Genomic DNA, 12,922 nt, shown 5'->3' with positions numbered 1-12,922 from the left:
CTTACCTGGGCTAAGGATAAGAAGAATTGGACTGTTGCCCAGTGGTCCAAAGTCCTCTTTTCAGATGAGAGCAAGTTTTGTATTTCATTTGGAAACCAAGGTCCTAGAGTCTGGAGGAAGGGTGGAGAAGCTCATAGCCCAAGTTGTTTGAAGTCCAGTGTTAAGTGTCCACAGTCTGTGATGATTTGGGGTGCAATGTCATCTGCTGGTGTTGGTCCATTGTGTTTTTTGAAAACCAAAGTCACTGCACCCGTTTATCAAGAAATTTTGGAGCACTTCATGCTTGCTTCTGCTGACCAGCTTTTTGAAGATGCTGATTTCATTTTCCAGCAGGATTTGGCACCTGCACACACTGCCAAAAGCACCAAAAGTTGGTTAAATGACCATGGTGTTGGTGTGCTTGACTGACCAGCAAACTCACCAGACCTGAACCCCATAGAGAATGTATGGGGTATTGTCAAGAGGAAAATAAGAAACAATACACCAAAAAATACAGATGAGCTGAAGGCCACTGTCAAAGAGACCTGGGCTTCCATAACACATCAGCAGTGCCACAAACTGATCACCTCCATGCCACGCCGAATTGAGGCAGTAATTAAAGCAAAAGAAGCCCCTACCAAGTATTGAGTACATGTACAGTAAATGAACATACTTTCCAGAAGGCCAACAATTCCCTTAAAATTTATTTTTTTTATTTGTCTTATGAATTATTCTAATTTGTTGAGATGAATTGGTGGGTTTTTGTTAAATGTGAGCCAAAATCAACACAATTAAAAGAACCAAAGACTTAAAACTACTTCAGTCTGTGTGCACTGAATTTATTTAATACACGAGTTTCACAATTTGAGTTGAACTACTGGAATAAATGAACTTTTCCACGACATTCTAATTTATTGAGATGCACCTGTACATCACAGAAAGAGAAAAATTAAAGAAAGAAATTAGGTGAAGCTTATGAAAGAGAAAGAATGGGATTAATAGAAGAAGTAAGCTTAGTAAGACGATCTCTGGAAGAAGCAGTTGCTTGCCAACAATAACAGCCCAATGGTGCGATTCTAGGAAACAGAAGCAGCCTACATATCAGTTTCGTTTTGTACGTCACTGGGGCGTGGAGTCTTCAAAGTCCAAGTCAAAAGTCTAAAAAGTACAAAAACAAGTCATGTGTACTGTCAAAGTCACTGGCCTATTCTCGCGTTGTAGTTTATTGTAAACTCTTCGAAAGCATGCCGCCGGGTGAGTACCCAATTTTTATAAACGGCACAAAACAAATATATCTCCTCTGTGTTTCTTTCGTTGTTTTTATTTAAAAATCTTTTATATTTCAACTTTAGCTCTATTCACCATCATTGGGATGACATTTGGGGCTGGTACGTAGTACGATCAAATGTTTTTCAGAAGCATAAAGAAGACTAATAGTTGATCCCAAAATTAAAATTTGCTGAAAATGTAATCGCCTTCGGGACGTCCAAAATGTAGATGAGTTTGTTTTTTCGTCGGAACAGATTTGGAGAAATTTAGCAGCAGGCCTACATCTTTTTATATATATATATATATATATGACTGTCAGAATGAGAGTTCAAACATCTCATAAAAACATCACAACAATCCATAAGTAAACCATAAGTAATCAATTAAGATGTTTTTAACTTCTTCTCACTAAAATAAGTCCTGTATCCATAATATTGCTTCCTCCAGTGAAAAATGCTCAGATCAAGCACAGTTTGCAAGCCAAAACAGTTCTAAACAAATATGAATTATGGACTGGTATTTTGGCCAGAGGTTTCTTGTTCCTTACAAATATCACAATAATAAATATAACTACAGGAATCATGATTACTACTTTATTATTATTAATAATCTATTAACATCTTCTCCCCATATCATATCACACACACACACCACAGAAAAACCATTGGTGAGCAAGTGATGTAATGCTAAATTTCTCCAAATCTGTTCTGATGAAGAAAAACTCATCTACATCTTGAATAATATTATCATAATATATTAATATTTTCAGAAAACTTTTATATTTGGGTGAACTATTCCATTAGGGGTGAAATGCTAGTTATTAATGTAATAATTTAAATGACAATTTTTCACAGAATTGCTTTTAACTATTTGTTCATTTTCATGTTGATTAGCTGGTACCGTACTTCTGGCCCCGGTCGCGCTCGGGATAGCTGGTTTTACTGGTGCCGGTATCGCGGCAGGTTCTACGGCAGCTGGCATGATGTCATCAGCAGCCATTGCCAACGGGGGTGGTGTGGCTGCGGGAAGTTTGGTCGCTCTCCTCCAGTCTGCAGGTATTTACCCATTCTTTATTAGGAGTATAACTGCCTTAATACGAGCAAAACAATCAAACACATTAATTAAGTAGCCTTGGAGGAGTGAGCCTTGACCCCCAAAGGAGAGGGGAGATCAGGTATTAATATGTGCTTTATAAGTACTAATAAACAGCTATTAAGCTAGTAACATGCTTGCTAATACACAACTAGTTAATAGTGAGAATTGTTTCCTAAAGTAAATCGTTACCAAATATTCTTACAAAACAGAGTGATATTTAAATGACACAAATACAGACAGACAATTTATTCCCTAAAAGTATGTACTCTTTTTGTGAAGAAAAAGTACATACTTTTGAGTATGTAGAATGATAGTAGGCAAGCTTTGGGACATACTGTCATAGCTGCTTCTTTATGGACGCTCTGTTGCTTATTTACGTGTATTCTGTCACTGTTTAAACTGCCCTGTCAATCATCTTGTCACAGTAAACATCATTTCATTAAATTGGATTTCCTACCGTATTGGAGACAAATGAAGAGGCACGTTGATCTGCTAGTCGCGGGTCTATCAGGGAGTTGCAGGGAGTGATTTTCTCCTCGTCTTCTGTTGTTTCATTATCATTAACACTGACACTTAACTCAAGAGATGAGACAAGACACGAGATTAGGTTCACGAGAACGAGGCGAGAAATTTTCACCTTATTTTTTAAAAAATTCTCAAGGACCAAATACATGACTGGAAAAATAGTCTGCAGGTGCATTTTGAATTGTTTTAACTAGTCATCTTGTAATAAATGTCATTTCAGTTCTACTTTGAGTATGATTTATCATATGGCAGCAACACTCAAGCACTGTAAAAGGTTTTGCTACACAAACTCAACTCAACTGACAGGCTTCTCTCCTGTATGAGTCTCTTCAGACCTTAGAACTTAGAACAGACCTAACTGAACTCCTTTTCACAAATTGAACATAGAAATAAAAACGGTATAAATAAAAATAAACAACACTGTTCTGTCTTATTAAGTGGAAACAATTAGTGCAACCATAATCAAAGTAGGCTACTCTCAATATTCAAAGTGCAAATATAGACCAAATTTTTCAAGCATGAGAGCTATAGACAACTGCACAACCTATTATAGCCTACATACTAATAACAGCCTAGATATGTTATGTAGCCTAATTTGCGCACATCAGGGAGTTGCTCTCAAAACGCAGGGTATTAAAATCGCTTTTGAATGCACGTGTGCGTTTTGTGCTCCCACACCTGTAGATTGATTGCTTTGTTCCGAAACAGGGATTAAAATTATTACAATGTTGCTTTTTATTCTTGGTGTGGTTCGCTTTCACACGGCAAAGTTTCTAAACTGACCAAAATTGTTAAAGGGGTCATATGATGCGATTTCAAGTTTTCCTTTCTCTTTGGAGTGTAACAAGCTGTTTCGCGAATAGATAAGATCCCTAAAGTTGCAAAGACTAAAGTCTCAAACCCAAAGAGATGTTCTTTATAAAAGTTAAGACTCGACCACACCCTCCTAAAACGGCTTATTCTAACACGCCCCCACATGTCTACGTCACGATGTGGGAAGATTTGCACAATGCCGCTCAAATGTTCACGCAAAGAAAGAAGACGTAACTTTATTGTTCCTGCCATTGCAGCCGCCATGTTGTGAAGACGCTGTGTGTTTCATTGTGAAAGTGAAAATACTTTGTTTGGTCTTCTAAAAGAGGACACGACTAGAAATCAGTGGTTAAGTTGTATTTACAACACTGTTCAGGAACAGTTCAACCCAAATATTCAGATGTGTGCAGCGCATTTTATGGAGGACTGTTTCCTGATGCTGGGATAGTAGACTACAATGTAATACAATCTTTACGCATTTAAACTTTTGGTTAATATTCTCTTTTTAAACAAGGAGTTTAACGGTTTATTATTTTATGGATCTGATCAAAATAACTACTTTTTAAATGAAAATGTGTGAATTATCAATATTACAGCACGGTTGTCTAAGTTGCGAATGAACATGTATGTCATCACTGGGCTGTGTACACCTGTTCTCATTCTAGTTCAGTTATTGCTGTTATAAGGCTTTTTGTGTTCTGTCCTTGTTTTCAGGTGCTGCTGGTCTGTCTGCAACAGCAACAGCTGGTGTAGCATCTGTGGGTGGTGCTACAGGAGCTCTAGTAGGTCGAGCAGTTGATTTGTTCAAGGGGAAATAAGAAATCTACTGAAGTCCAAAGAGCTTCTGATCACAGCTAAACGAGTTTAGCAGCAGCTTCTGTGTGTTTAAAGTAATTGCCTGTAGCTTGATTTTTAACTTTTCATTACATTTTGGAAATAAGAATGTTAACCCCCGAAACACATATAGAAAAATCTGATTTTTTTTTTCATTTGCCACTTTTGAAAACAAAATTGTGGGGTCATTCTACAGCTCCAAGTCACATTAAACTGTGGTCTAATCGTAGAGGATCATTTGTATGTTTAGATTTATGTTCTAAAAGCAGTTTTACATTGTGTTTACATTCTGTTCATTATTATTATTCACTGTTTTATTCACTGTTTTGCAAAGTTTGTGAAAATATAACTATTTTAAAACGAATCCATGTGGTAATCATGTGACCAATTACATTTACAGACACTTTTGTAATCCACAGTTACTTACAAATGATGAACACCACAAACACATGTGAATAATCATATAGAAAATAAAGTTTCAATACAGAGTTTGAAGTTGACCAGAATCTTAAAAATAAAGGTTCTTTATTGGCATCTGTGGTTCCATGAAAAGTTTCTTGAAACAATTAAAATGTTCTTCATACAGTGAAAATAAGGGCTTTTAAGAACTGATTGAAAGGTTCTATGGGGAACCAAAATCAGTTATTCTATTGCTTCACTGCTAAAACCCCTGCAGGAACCTAAATGGGTTCCAAAATTTGAATATTTTTATAACATATTTTTTATAACTTCATCAGCATCAGAAACAAGCCCAGTTCACACTACCACAACAAACACTTGTTACAGGGTTTGGCTGGGTCAGTGTGGTCAGCCTTTGGCATATCTAGGTCATGTGAGAGCCACCATTTATTATTATATATAATTTTTTTAATTAATAGCTATTTCAAGGTAAACATGTTCAAGAAGACATCTGTTTCCACACAACAACAGTTTGTTACGGTGCTAGAGCAGAAATAGGCTACATCCATTCAGGGCTGCTTTCCACTCCACTTTTAGACACGCACTTGTAAACTTCACTCAGCACGTCCCCTCGGGGGAATCCCCGCTGCAATTTTGAAGCGTCTTTCTCAGACGCGCCTTGACCCCTCGATTTTGACCGAAGGAACGAGTCGGCTTCATATGCACATTTGAGGCCACTACATAGACCACAATGCAACACGATTGTGACGTTATCTTAGCTCGCTTTAATGTATCCCCACCCCAAACAACTCTATAATATATGAATGTTTTTTTTAAACATGTATAACAACCCAAACATACATATATACATACAGAATGCTGCACTGAACAAATTCATAAGGGGGAAATGTAAACAATAAACCAACTCTGATTTGGGGAGTTTCGACTGCTAACGTTAGCCTACTTGTGCAATAAAAGAAAAAGAGCACACGGGACTTTTGTTGTGCAGCAAATTAAACACAAATCCGTGTGCATTAAAACAACGTCATCGTTCTGTACGATCTTTTTAATCATGAAACGCGGTAAGTAGCGCAAAATTTTGCTTGAATTTGAGATGTTATGGAAGTGTAGCATAAGGTAAAATACAACCGCGATTTCAACTCCGGCTAAAATATATTGCTATATCTAAACAACGAACTGAAAATGTAATCATAATATTTAGGCTTTTTTTTTTTTTTTTTGTCCAAATAGCAATATTTATGAGTGAAAGGTTGGGGGTGAGCGTGTTCAAAATCGTGGTTAATATTTGAAAAGTAGTAATATTTATAGTAAATGACAAGACGAAATTACAATTCAAAAGCAAATGACAACTCAAAATGATTGTATACTATTACACTCAATAACTGACACAGACAGTCTTCCTTCATTTTAGAGTGTAACTGATATATCAGAAAAATGTGTCAACCATTTGGGTAGTATCCTAATGTATCTCTCTAATCTGAATCAAATTAAATATTAGTCAACCAGTAACTACTGCAATGAACATTTTAAAAAAGAAAGAAAAAAAAGCATTCCAATAAAATTTAGGGTTTGTGCAGAGTTTGTTTAAAAATAATAATAATAATAATAATCTGCAGTGATTTAATCAGTTTTATCCATTTTCAGGACTGTTCTACATAATTGGGGTCACAGCTGGGGCAGGTAAATGTGTTCTGAGGATTCTTTTCTGTAAATGAAAGCACATCAGTTGTACACAAGATAATTACTTGTGTTTATGTCCACTAGCTGGTGCGGTTGCACTGGCCCCGGTGGCACTCACCATGGCTGGATTCACCTCTGCTGGTATAGCAGCAGGTTCTCTGGGTGCCAGCATGATGTCATCAGCAGCCATCGCCAACGGTGGCGGTGTGGCTGCGGGAAGTTTGGTCGCTCTCCTCCAGTCTGCAGGTATTCGTTATTAAAAGTCCACGTGCCCATGTCCATTTTCTATTTTAAGGGAAGTGTTCACACAAACATAAAAATGTTAATCATTTTGTGACTCCTATGTCATTCCCAGAATGCTCAAGAACATTTTTCAGATTTGTGGTGATTTAAAGATTGTACTCTGGTTAGGTGCTGCTGGACTGTCTGCAGGTGCGACGGCAGTCGTGGCATCTGTGGGTGGAGCAGCAGGTGCTGTGATAGGCGGAGCTGCAGATTTGTTCTCTCGTTTCAAGAGTCCACCTTCACTTGAGGAGGAAGACGATGGAAATGAAGAAGGAGAAGAGACAGAGATGGATTTTTTGGAGTCCAAAATGCTTATACCAAAATAAGGACTTCTCTTAATAACTGATAACAATGTATTTGTTTGAGCACTTTGTATTTGTGTGCATGTCAATGCTTTATGCTTGTGCAATTAAAATGTGCATGTACTGTGATTGAAGATAACTTTTTTTTATTAATCAATTAAAATATTTAGCGTTTTGACAAATTCCAAGGTATCACCTTTCAGTATTAGTGCAAGAAACTGTAATTAAAAGAATGTCCTTGAATATCATACTTAAATCTTTACAACAGAATTTGGATTTGTCTTTGGCTATATTAGAAGTTGGCTTTACTGATTCTGTTACATTAAAACCACTTTGAAACAATCTATTTTATCAAGCACTACAGACTTGATAAACTGTCATTTGTTGTGTATTTCTGTGCGGATACAGTATGTGGCTATTTTAAACTCTGGCTACTTGCCATTTTCTCATCTGCAAGTCCGACCAGCACTCGCCATTTCTTGTAAGAAAGTCTTTTGTACAGCTTCTCTCAGCAATGTTTCTCGTCTGATAGCTGTTTTGTCCTTGTAACTGAACTATTTAAATCGGTCAGTATAGGATACACAATAAGCAAACAACTGATGAATCAGCCTCCCTCCGATGTTTGTCCAAAGTTCTGCTCTGTTTGTGGTTTTGCTTTCCTTTCTTGAAAAGAATCCTCCCACAGAGCTATCAAGGCAAATGACCCAGAGTTTAGAACAAATTAAGAATATCCAGTCTGTGTGCTTTAGCAGAGTCCAAGATGGATCCCTGTAACTATCTACTGGGAAGTTGTGGCCTAATGGTTAGAGAGTCGGACTCCCAATCGAAGGGTTGTGAGTTCGAGTCTCGGGCCGGCAGGAATTGTGGGTGGGGGGAGTGCATGTACAGTTCTCTCTCCACCTTCAATACAATGACTTAGGTGCCCTTGAGCAAGGCATAGAACACCCCAACTGCTCCCCGGGCGCCGCAGCATAAAATGGCTGCCCACTGCTCCGGGTGTGTGTTCACAGTGTGTGTGTGTGTTCACTGCTCTGTGTGTGTGCACTTCGGATGGGTTAAATGCAGAGCACGAATTCTGAGTATGAGTCACCATACTTGGCTGAATGTCACGTCACGTCACTTCTAATATACAGTAAATGTTTAAACTTAAATGTTGTTTATCAACAACTGACAAACAGTTTATTTGTTTGGTTTTTTTTCCCATCTATCCTCTAGTTACTCTTATGCATCTGGTGCAGCAGTAGGTTAAAAAAAATAAAAACTCTTAACCGTTTAACAATAAAACTGGTTTATGGCCTTTCACCTGAGATAATACACTCTTTGTGGTGCTGCTGGAATCCCTTTGTCAGGTTACTTAAATTTTATAAATTGATAGGATTACTGAGGTTACTTAAAGTTCTTCCGGGAGCTTACAGGTTCCATGTTATAAGTTTCTCATATGATAGTCTCAGAGGTTCTCCAAATGATTCAACTAGTGTTGGTATGAGGTTAGAATGATTATGAAGAGATTAAGCCTATTAATTCATTTAAATAATTTGTGTAAATTTATTTTATCATTTGTTTATCACTGACTTACAAACAAGATTGCAGGGTCACCTTCCCCTTGTGTCACCTACCTACAATATAATAACAACAAAAGGAATGCAATTTGTTCTGTACCCTGACTTTATGCACATCATATACAGATTTGTTGTGTATTTTTGTGTCAGTATATGGCAGTTTTCTTCCATCTTCTCTATTATAATACAGCCATCTGACCAGAAAGCAGGTTATGTGACATACTCAGGTAAGTTTATGAATAAGTTAACAAATTCCTTAGCTTTTGTTTCCAAAAACTGACGTAACAGAATGTAAGCAGCTTTAGCAAATTACTCTCTGAACATAACCTGCTATGGAGGGTTAGTTTACTACAGGTTGATGCCTCTCAGCTTCAAACAAAACAAGCAAAATAAAGTATTAGTGAAAGAGTGGGGATGATTCCAACATGACTCCCTCCTTCAATCAGAAATGAGTTACAGTGATAATATTCATGCTGCTTATGCACAACTAACCCCTCATTATTCCTGTAAGAAAGCAGCCACATGTGACCATTCCTTCTGAAAAAATAAATAAATAAATAAATAAAATAGTAGATCAAATGACCAGTTTTATTAGGCTTCAATGTTTAGGTTGAATAATTTCACTTTAATGACACTAAAAAGGTTATTAGTCAGTTATTAAAATGCCTTTTTGGGAATTTAGCCTATAGTTTCATATATATGTTATTTCAACCATTTACCATTTTAGTGTTTGTTCTTTCTGGACATCCATTGGCTTTTTTATTGTGTATACAGTTGGTGTTGATCTTGATGAAACTGTTGTGATGAATCGTTTCGTTTCGTTTTCTGAAAAGGACACACCCAAAAACATTTAAACCAACTCTCTCGCATAAGCAGACAGTCCAAGCCTGTTTCAGCTGACTTAGGATGGATCCCTGTAAGTAGACAGCTAGCCTACCTGAAAATACTGCAGAATATTTAATATTAACAATCACAGACAGTTAACCTATGTTTGTTTTCTTCTAAGGTACACTGATCGCAGCTGGCGCAGGAGCAGGTGAATAAAATGCTAAATGTCTTTTCACTACAGATAGAAGACATGACTTTAAAGTTTTGCTAAATTTTTATTAGACTCTATACCTCTTTTCCACGGTCGGGCCGAACAGTTCTAAGAACGGTAAGGAACGGTTCCAGCTACGTTTCCACTCGAGCTCGGTTCTGCACAGCACGATCTGGAACTGTCCAGAATTCTCAGCAGCTGTGCTAAACCGTGTCGGCATTCATGTGCTGCTGCTCAGGATTGATCACTTGTTTGTTGTCTGGCGACTAGTTTCTCTCTGTAGCTGCCAAAAGTGTTTTTTGAGCGAACGCTGTTTACATCTGATAACCTGATAAATCAGTAAGGTTTTACAAATATGCCATGTTTCCACCTATAGTAGCAGCAGTCGTTGCAGCTCCGGCTGTTCTAACAGCGGCAGGTTTCACCGCAGGAGGGATTGCTGCAGGTTCTGTTGCCTCCTCTATGATGTCAGCCGCTGCTGTCGCTAACGGAGGAGGGATCGCAGCTGGATCCGTGGTTGCAACTCTTCAAGCCGCTGGTGTGCCCCTATCTAGAAACCTCTGCTATTGCATTCTGTGAATTTCTTCTATACTCGATTTCAAATGAAATGCGACAAAGAGGGCTGTTTAAGCTAGACTGTGGGTTCACACTGGGTTACAGCACATAACTATAGTAGTCTAGTTAATTAAAGGGACACTATTTGGAATGACACTGGTCTGGTGACTGTGGCCACACCTAATTATAAAAAGGTAGTAAGCTAAATGTAAGCAAATATCATCCGTTTTGAATTTTACACATTGAGTGAGCTTATAAATTAATAGGCTATATGTTTTGGTGTTTGTTAAATATGTTGCTAAATATGTTTGTTTAACATGATAATAAACAATGTGAGTTAATATTTTATAATTAATATACAGAATATCACTTTTGATAAATCAGAGATGGCCAACTTTATCTGAAAAGACATTCGTTTGTAAGTTTATTGGTAGGCCTATATTGAAATAAATAACATTATATTTCTCCTGGTCTTTAAAGAGATAAAACTGTGTAATAAAATACAAATATTTGCGGTTAGACTTTTTTATTTAGGCTATACATAATGCTGCATACATTTGTAATGAATTGTGCACATTAAAGACATCAGGTAACCTACTTCACGAAAATCCAATCTATATTGAATTATTCAGGATCTGTGAGTTCAAGTGAAGGCCCTGCATTCATGTATGAATTCTGTTGTGGAAATCTCATTTTAAATAATTTCATTGGTTTTATCAGGTATGGCTGGAATCTCTGTTGCAGCTCAGGCTGTCATAGGTGCCTTAGGCGGCACTGTGGGTGCAGCTGTGGGTGGACCATTGATATGCAGTGCAGGAGCCACAGGTGAATCCATTATTCTCATTTGAGTACTGATTTGGTTTTAGTTTTTAGTTTTAGTTTTTCATTATATTAAGGTTTAATTCTCTTAACTGTGTAAGTGCTGTTTAACACTGGCAAAAGCTTTGGTATTAAGTTGAACATCTGTCTATCCAACTAATAAGTAAAATGCTATATAGCAGAAGTGTCTGTTTCATGATGTTTTTTATTTGCTATGGTAGTTCTGGTAACGTGTGATCAAAACGGGTTCAAACTACTTTTTGTTTTAAAAAATCAGGTGCTGTCGCAAGCGGAGGTATCGTGGGAACTGCCGTGAGCTCAGTTGCCAGGTTAATTAGCAACTGCACTGCATAAATGCCCCAAGAGGCTTCATAAAGTCAAACATAACATTTATCTAATCTACAACCACAAACATGGGCAGTATAAAACAGTTTTTCATATATAATAATAATAATAGTCTTTCTCTTCTGCTGTAGATTCTGTACTAATCTAGCTTTCCACTTTAAACTTACTTCATTTTGGGATACTCCATCCCAAAATGAAAATTTTGTCATTATTCACTTACACCCATGTCGTTCCAAACCCGTAAAAGCTTCGTTCGTCTTCGGAACACAATTTAAGATATTTTGGATGAAAACCAGTAGGCTTGAGATTGTCATATAGACTGCCAAATAAATAACAGTGTCAAGGTCCAGGAAAGTATGAAAAGCATCGTCAAAATAGTCCATCTGCCATCAGTGATTCAACCGTAATGTTGTGAAGCAATGAGAATACTTTTTGTACACGAAGAAAACAAAAATAACAACTTTATTCAACAATTCCTCTCCTCTGTGTCTCTCCAAATCAGCTTAGTGCCATTTTGGCAAAACTGAGCTGTACACAGATGGCATATGCTCTTCTGTGTCAGCCGCGCCACAAGGATACATTTTTTACGTGTATTTACACTTTGGTTTGAAAGAAAACAGCGCATTGGCGCAGCGCTGCTGGCACAGAAGAGCGTACGCCATCTGCATACAGCTCAGATTCTACAAAATGGCGCTACGCTGATTTGGAGAGACACAGAGGAGAGGAAATGTTGAATAAAGTTGTTATTTATGTTTTCTTCATGGACAAAAAGTATTTTTGTCGCTTCATAACGTTACGGTTGAATCACTGATGGCACATGGACTATTCTGACGATGCTTTTCATACTTTCCTGGACCTTGACACTGTTATTTATTTGGCAGTCTATGGGACAGTCTCAAGCCTACCGGTTTAGATGCAAAATATCTTAAATTGTGTTCCAAAGACAAACAAAGCTTTTACGGGTTTGGAATGACAAGGGGGTAAATGAATAATGACAAAATTTTCATTTTGCAGTGGAGTAACCCTTTAATGTTTAACTTAACACACAGCACACATTGTTTGCTCCTATGAAATATTGCTGGTGATATCTGTATAAAAACATCTGCTAAATAGGTAAATGTAATTATAACAAAATTGTCTTGGCTAACATTGTACGTGAACTCTGTCCCTGGGGAAAAATCTGTAACATTAAGCTGTTTTAATTAAGCTGTTTAACACTTAAATTATTTAAATAAATTATATTATGACTAAGTCTGTGTGTGTGTGTGTGTGTGTGTGTCTTTCTTTCTTTCTTTCCAAAAAAAAACACACAGGACAACACAAGACCAAACAACTACCTGCTTCCACCTACTCCCCACATACCAGAATTTAGCAAAGATATAGAAGTAGGGATAAATGAATGT

General features: G+C 37.3%; 3 protein-coding genes across 3 annotated transcripts; all 3 read left to right on the top strand.

Annotated features, from left to right (window-relative positions):
- Window positions 1–950: 950 nt before the first annotated feature.
- On the top strand, window positions 951–5,049 carry LOC109047724 (interferon alpha-inducible protein 27-like protein 2A). The gene is made up of 4 exons (XM_019065403.2): window positions 951–1,233; window positions 1,332–1,367; window positions 2,142–2,303; window positions 4,396–5,049. Exons 1-4 carry the CDS (start codon window positions 1,224–1,226, stop codon window positions 4,497–4,499), a joined length of 312 nt encoding a protein of 103 aa, XP_018920948.1. The 5' UTR covers window positions 951–1,223; the 3' UTR covers window positions 4,500–5,049.
- Window positions 5,050–5,246: 197 nt separating this feature from the next.
- LOC109047715 (interferon alpha-inducible protein 27-like protein 2A) lies at window positions 5,247–7,544 on the top strand. Its single transcript, XM_019065396.2, has 4 exons — window positions 5,247–5,996; window positions 6,580–6,615; window positions 6,700–6,861; window positions 7,027–7,544. The coding sequence occupies exons 1-4, from the start codon at window positions 5,987–5,989 to the stop codon at window positions 7,224–7,226; spliced, it is 408 nt and encodes a 135-aa protein (XP_018920941.1). The 5' UTR covers window positions 5,247–5,986; the 3' UTR covers window positions 7,227–7,544.
- Window positions 7,545–9,538: 1,994 nt separating this feature from the next.
- Window positions 9,539–11,813, top strand: ifi27.3 (interferon alpha inducible protein 27.3). Its single transcript, XM_019065397.2, has 5 exons — window positions 9,539–9,677; window positions 9,768–9,797; window positions 10,177–10,338; window positions 11,076–11,180; window positions 11,452–11,813. The coding sequence occupies exons 1-5, from the start codon at window positions 9,668–9,670 to the stop codon at window positions 11,526–11,528; spliced, it is 384 nt and encodes a 127-aa protein (XP_018920942.1). The 5' UTR covers window positions 9,539–9,667; the 3' UTR covers window positions 11,529–11,813.
- Window positions 11,814–12,922: the final 1,109 nt, after the last annotated feature.

The sequence above is a fragment of the Cyprinus carpio genome, chromosome B13, assembly GCF_018340385.1.
Source record: "Cyprinus carpio isolate SPL01 chromosome B13, ASM1834038v1, whole genome shotgun sequence".
Taxonomy (NCBI): domain Eukaryota; kingdom Metazoa; phylum Chordata; class Actinopteri; order Cypriniformes; family Cyprinidae; genus Cyprinus; species Cyprinus carpio.
Note: the sequence above shows the minus strand (reverse complement) of the source record. Positions and strands in the feature narration are given on the sequence as shown.

Coding starts and splice junctions, on each gene's coding strand:
- LOC109047724 (XM_019065403.2), top strand. Junction 1,368..2,141: donor TGGGATGACATTTGGGGCTG/GTACGTAGTACG, acceptor CATGTTGATTAG/CTGGTACCGTACTTCTGGCC. Junction 2,304..4,395: donor CGCTCTCCTCCAGTCTGCAG/GTATTTACCCAT, acceptor CCTTGTTTTCAG/GTGCTGCTGGTCTGTCTGCA.
- LOC109047715 (XM_019065396.2), top strand. Junction 6,616..6,699: donor TGGGGTCACAGCTGGGGCAG/GTAAATGTGTTC, acceptor TATGTCCACTAG/CTGGTGCGGTTGCACTGGCC. Junction 6,862..7,026: donor CGCTCTCCTCCAGTCTGCAG/GTATTCGTTATT, acceptor TACTCTGGTTAG/GTGCTGCTGGACTGTCTGCA.
- ifi27.3 (XM_019065397.2), top strand. Junction 9,798..10,176: donor CGCAGCTGGCGCAGGAGCAG/GTGAATAAAATG, acceptor TTCCACCTATAG/TAGCAGCAGTCGTTGCAGCT. Junction 11,181..11,451: donor ATGCAGTGCAGGAGCCACAG/GTGAATCCATTA, acceptor TTAAAAAATCAG/GTGCTGTCGCAAGCGGAGGT.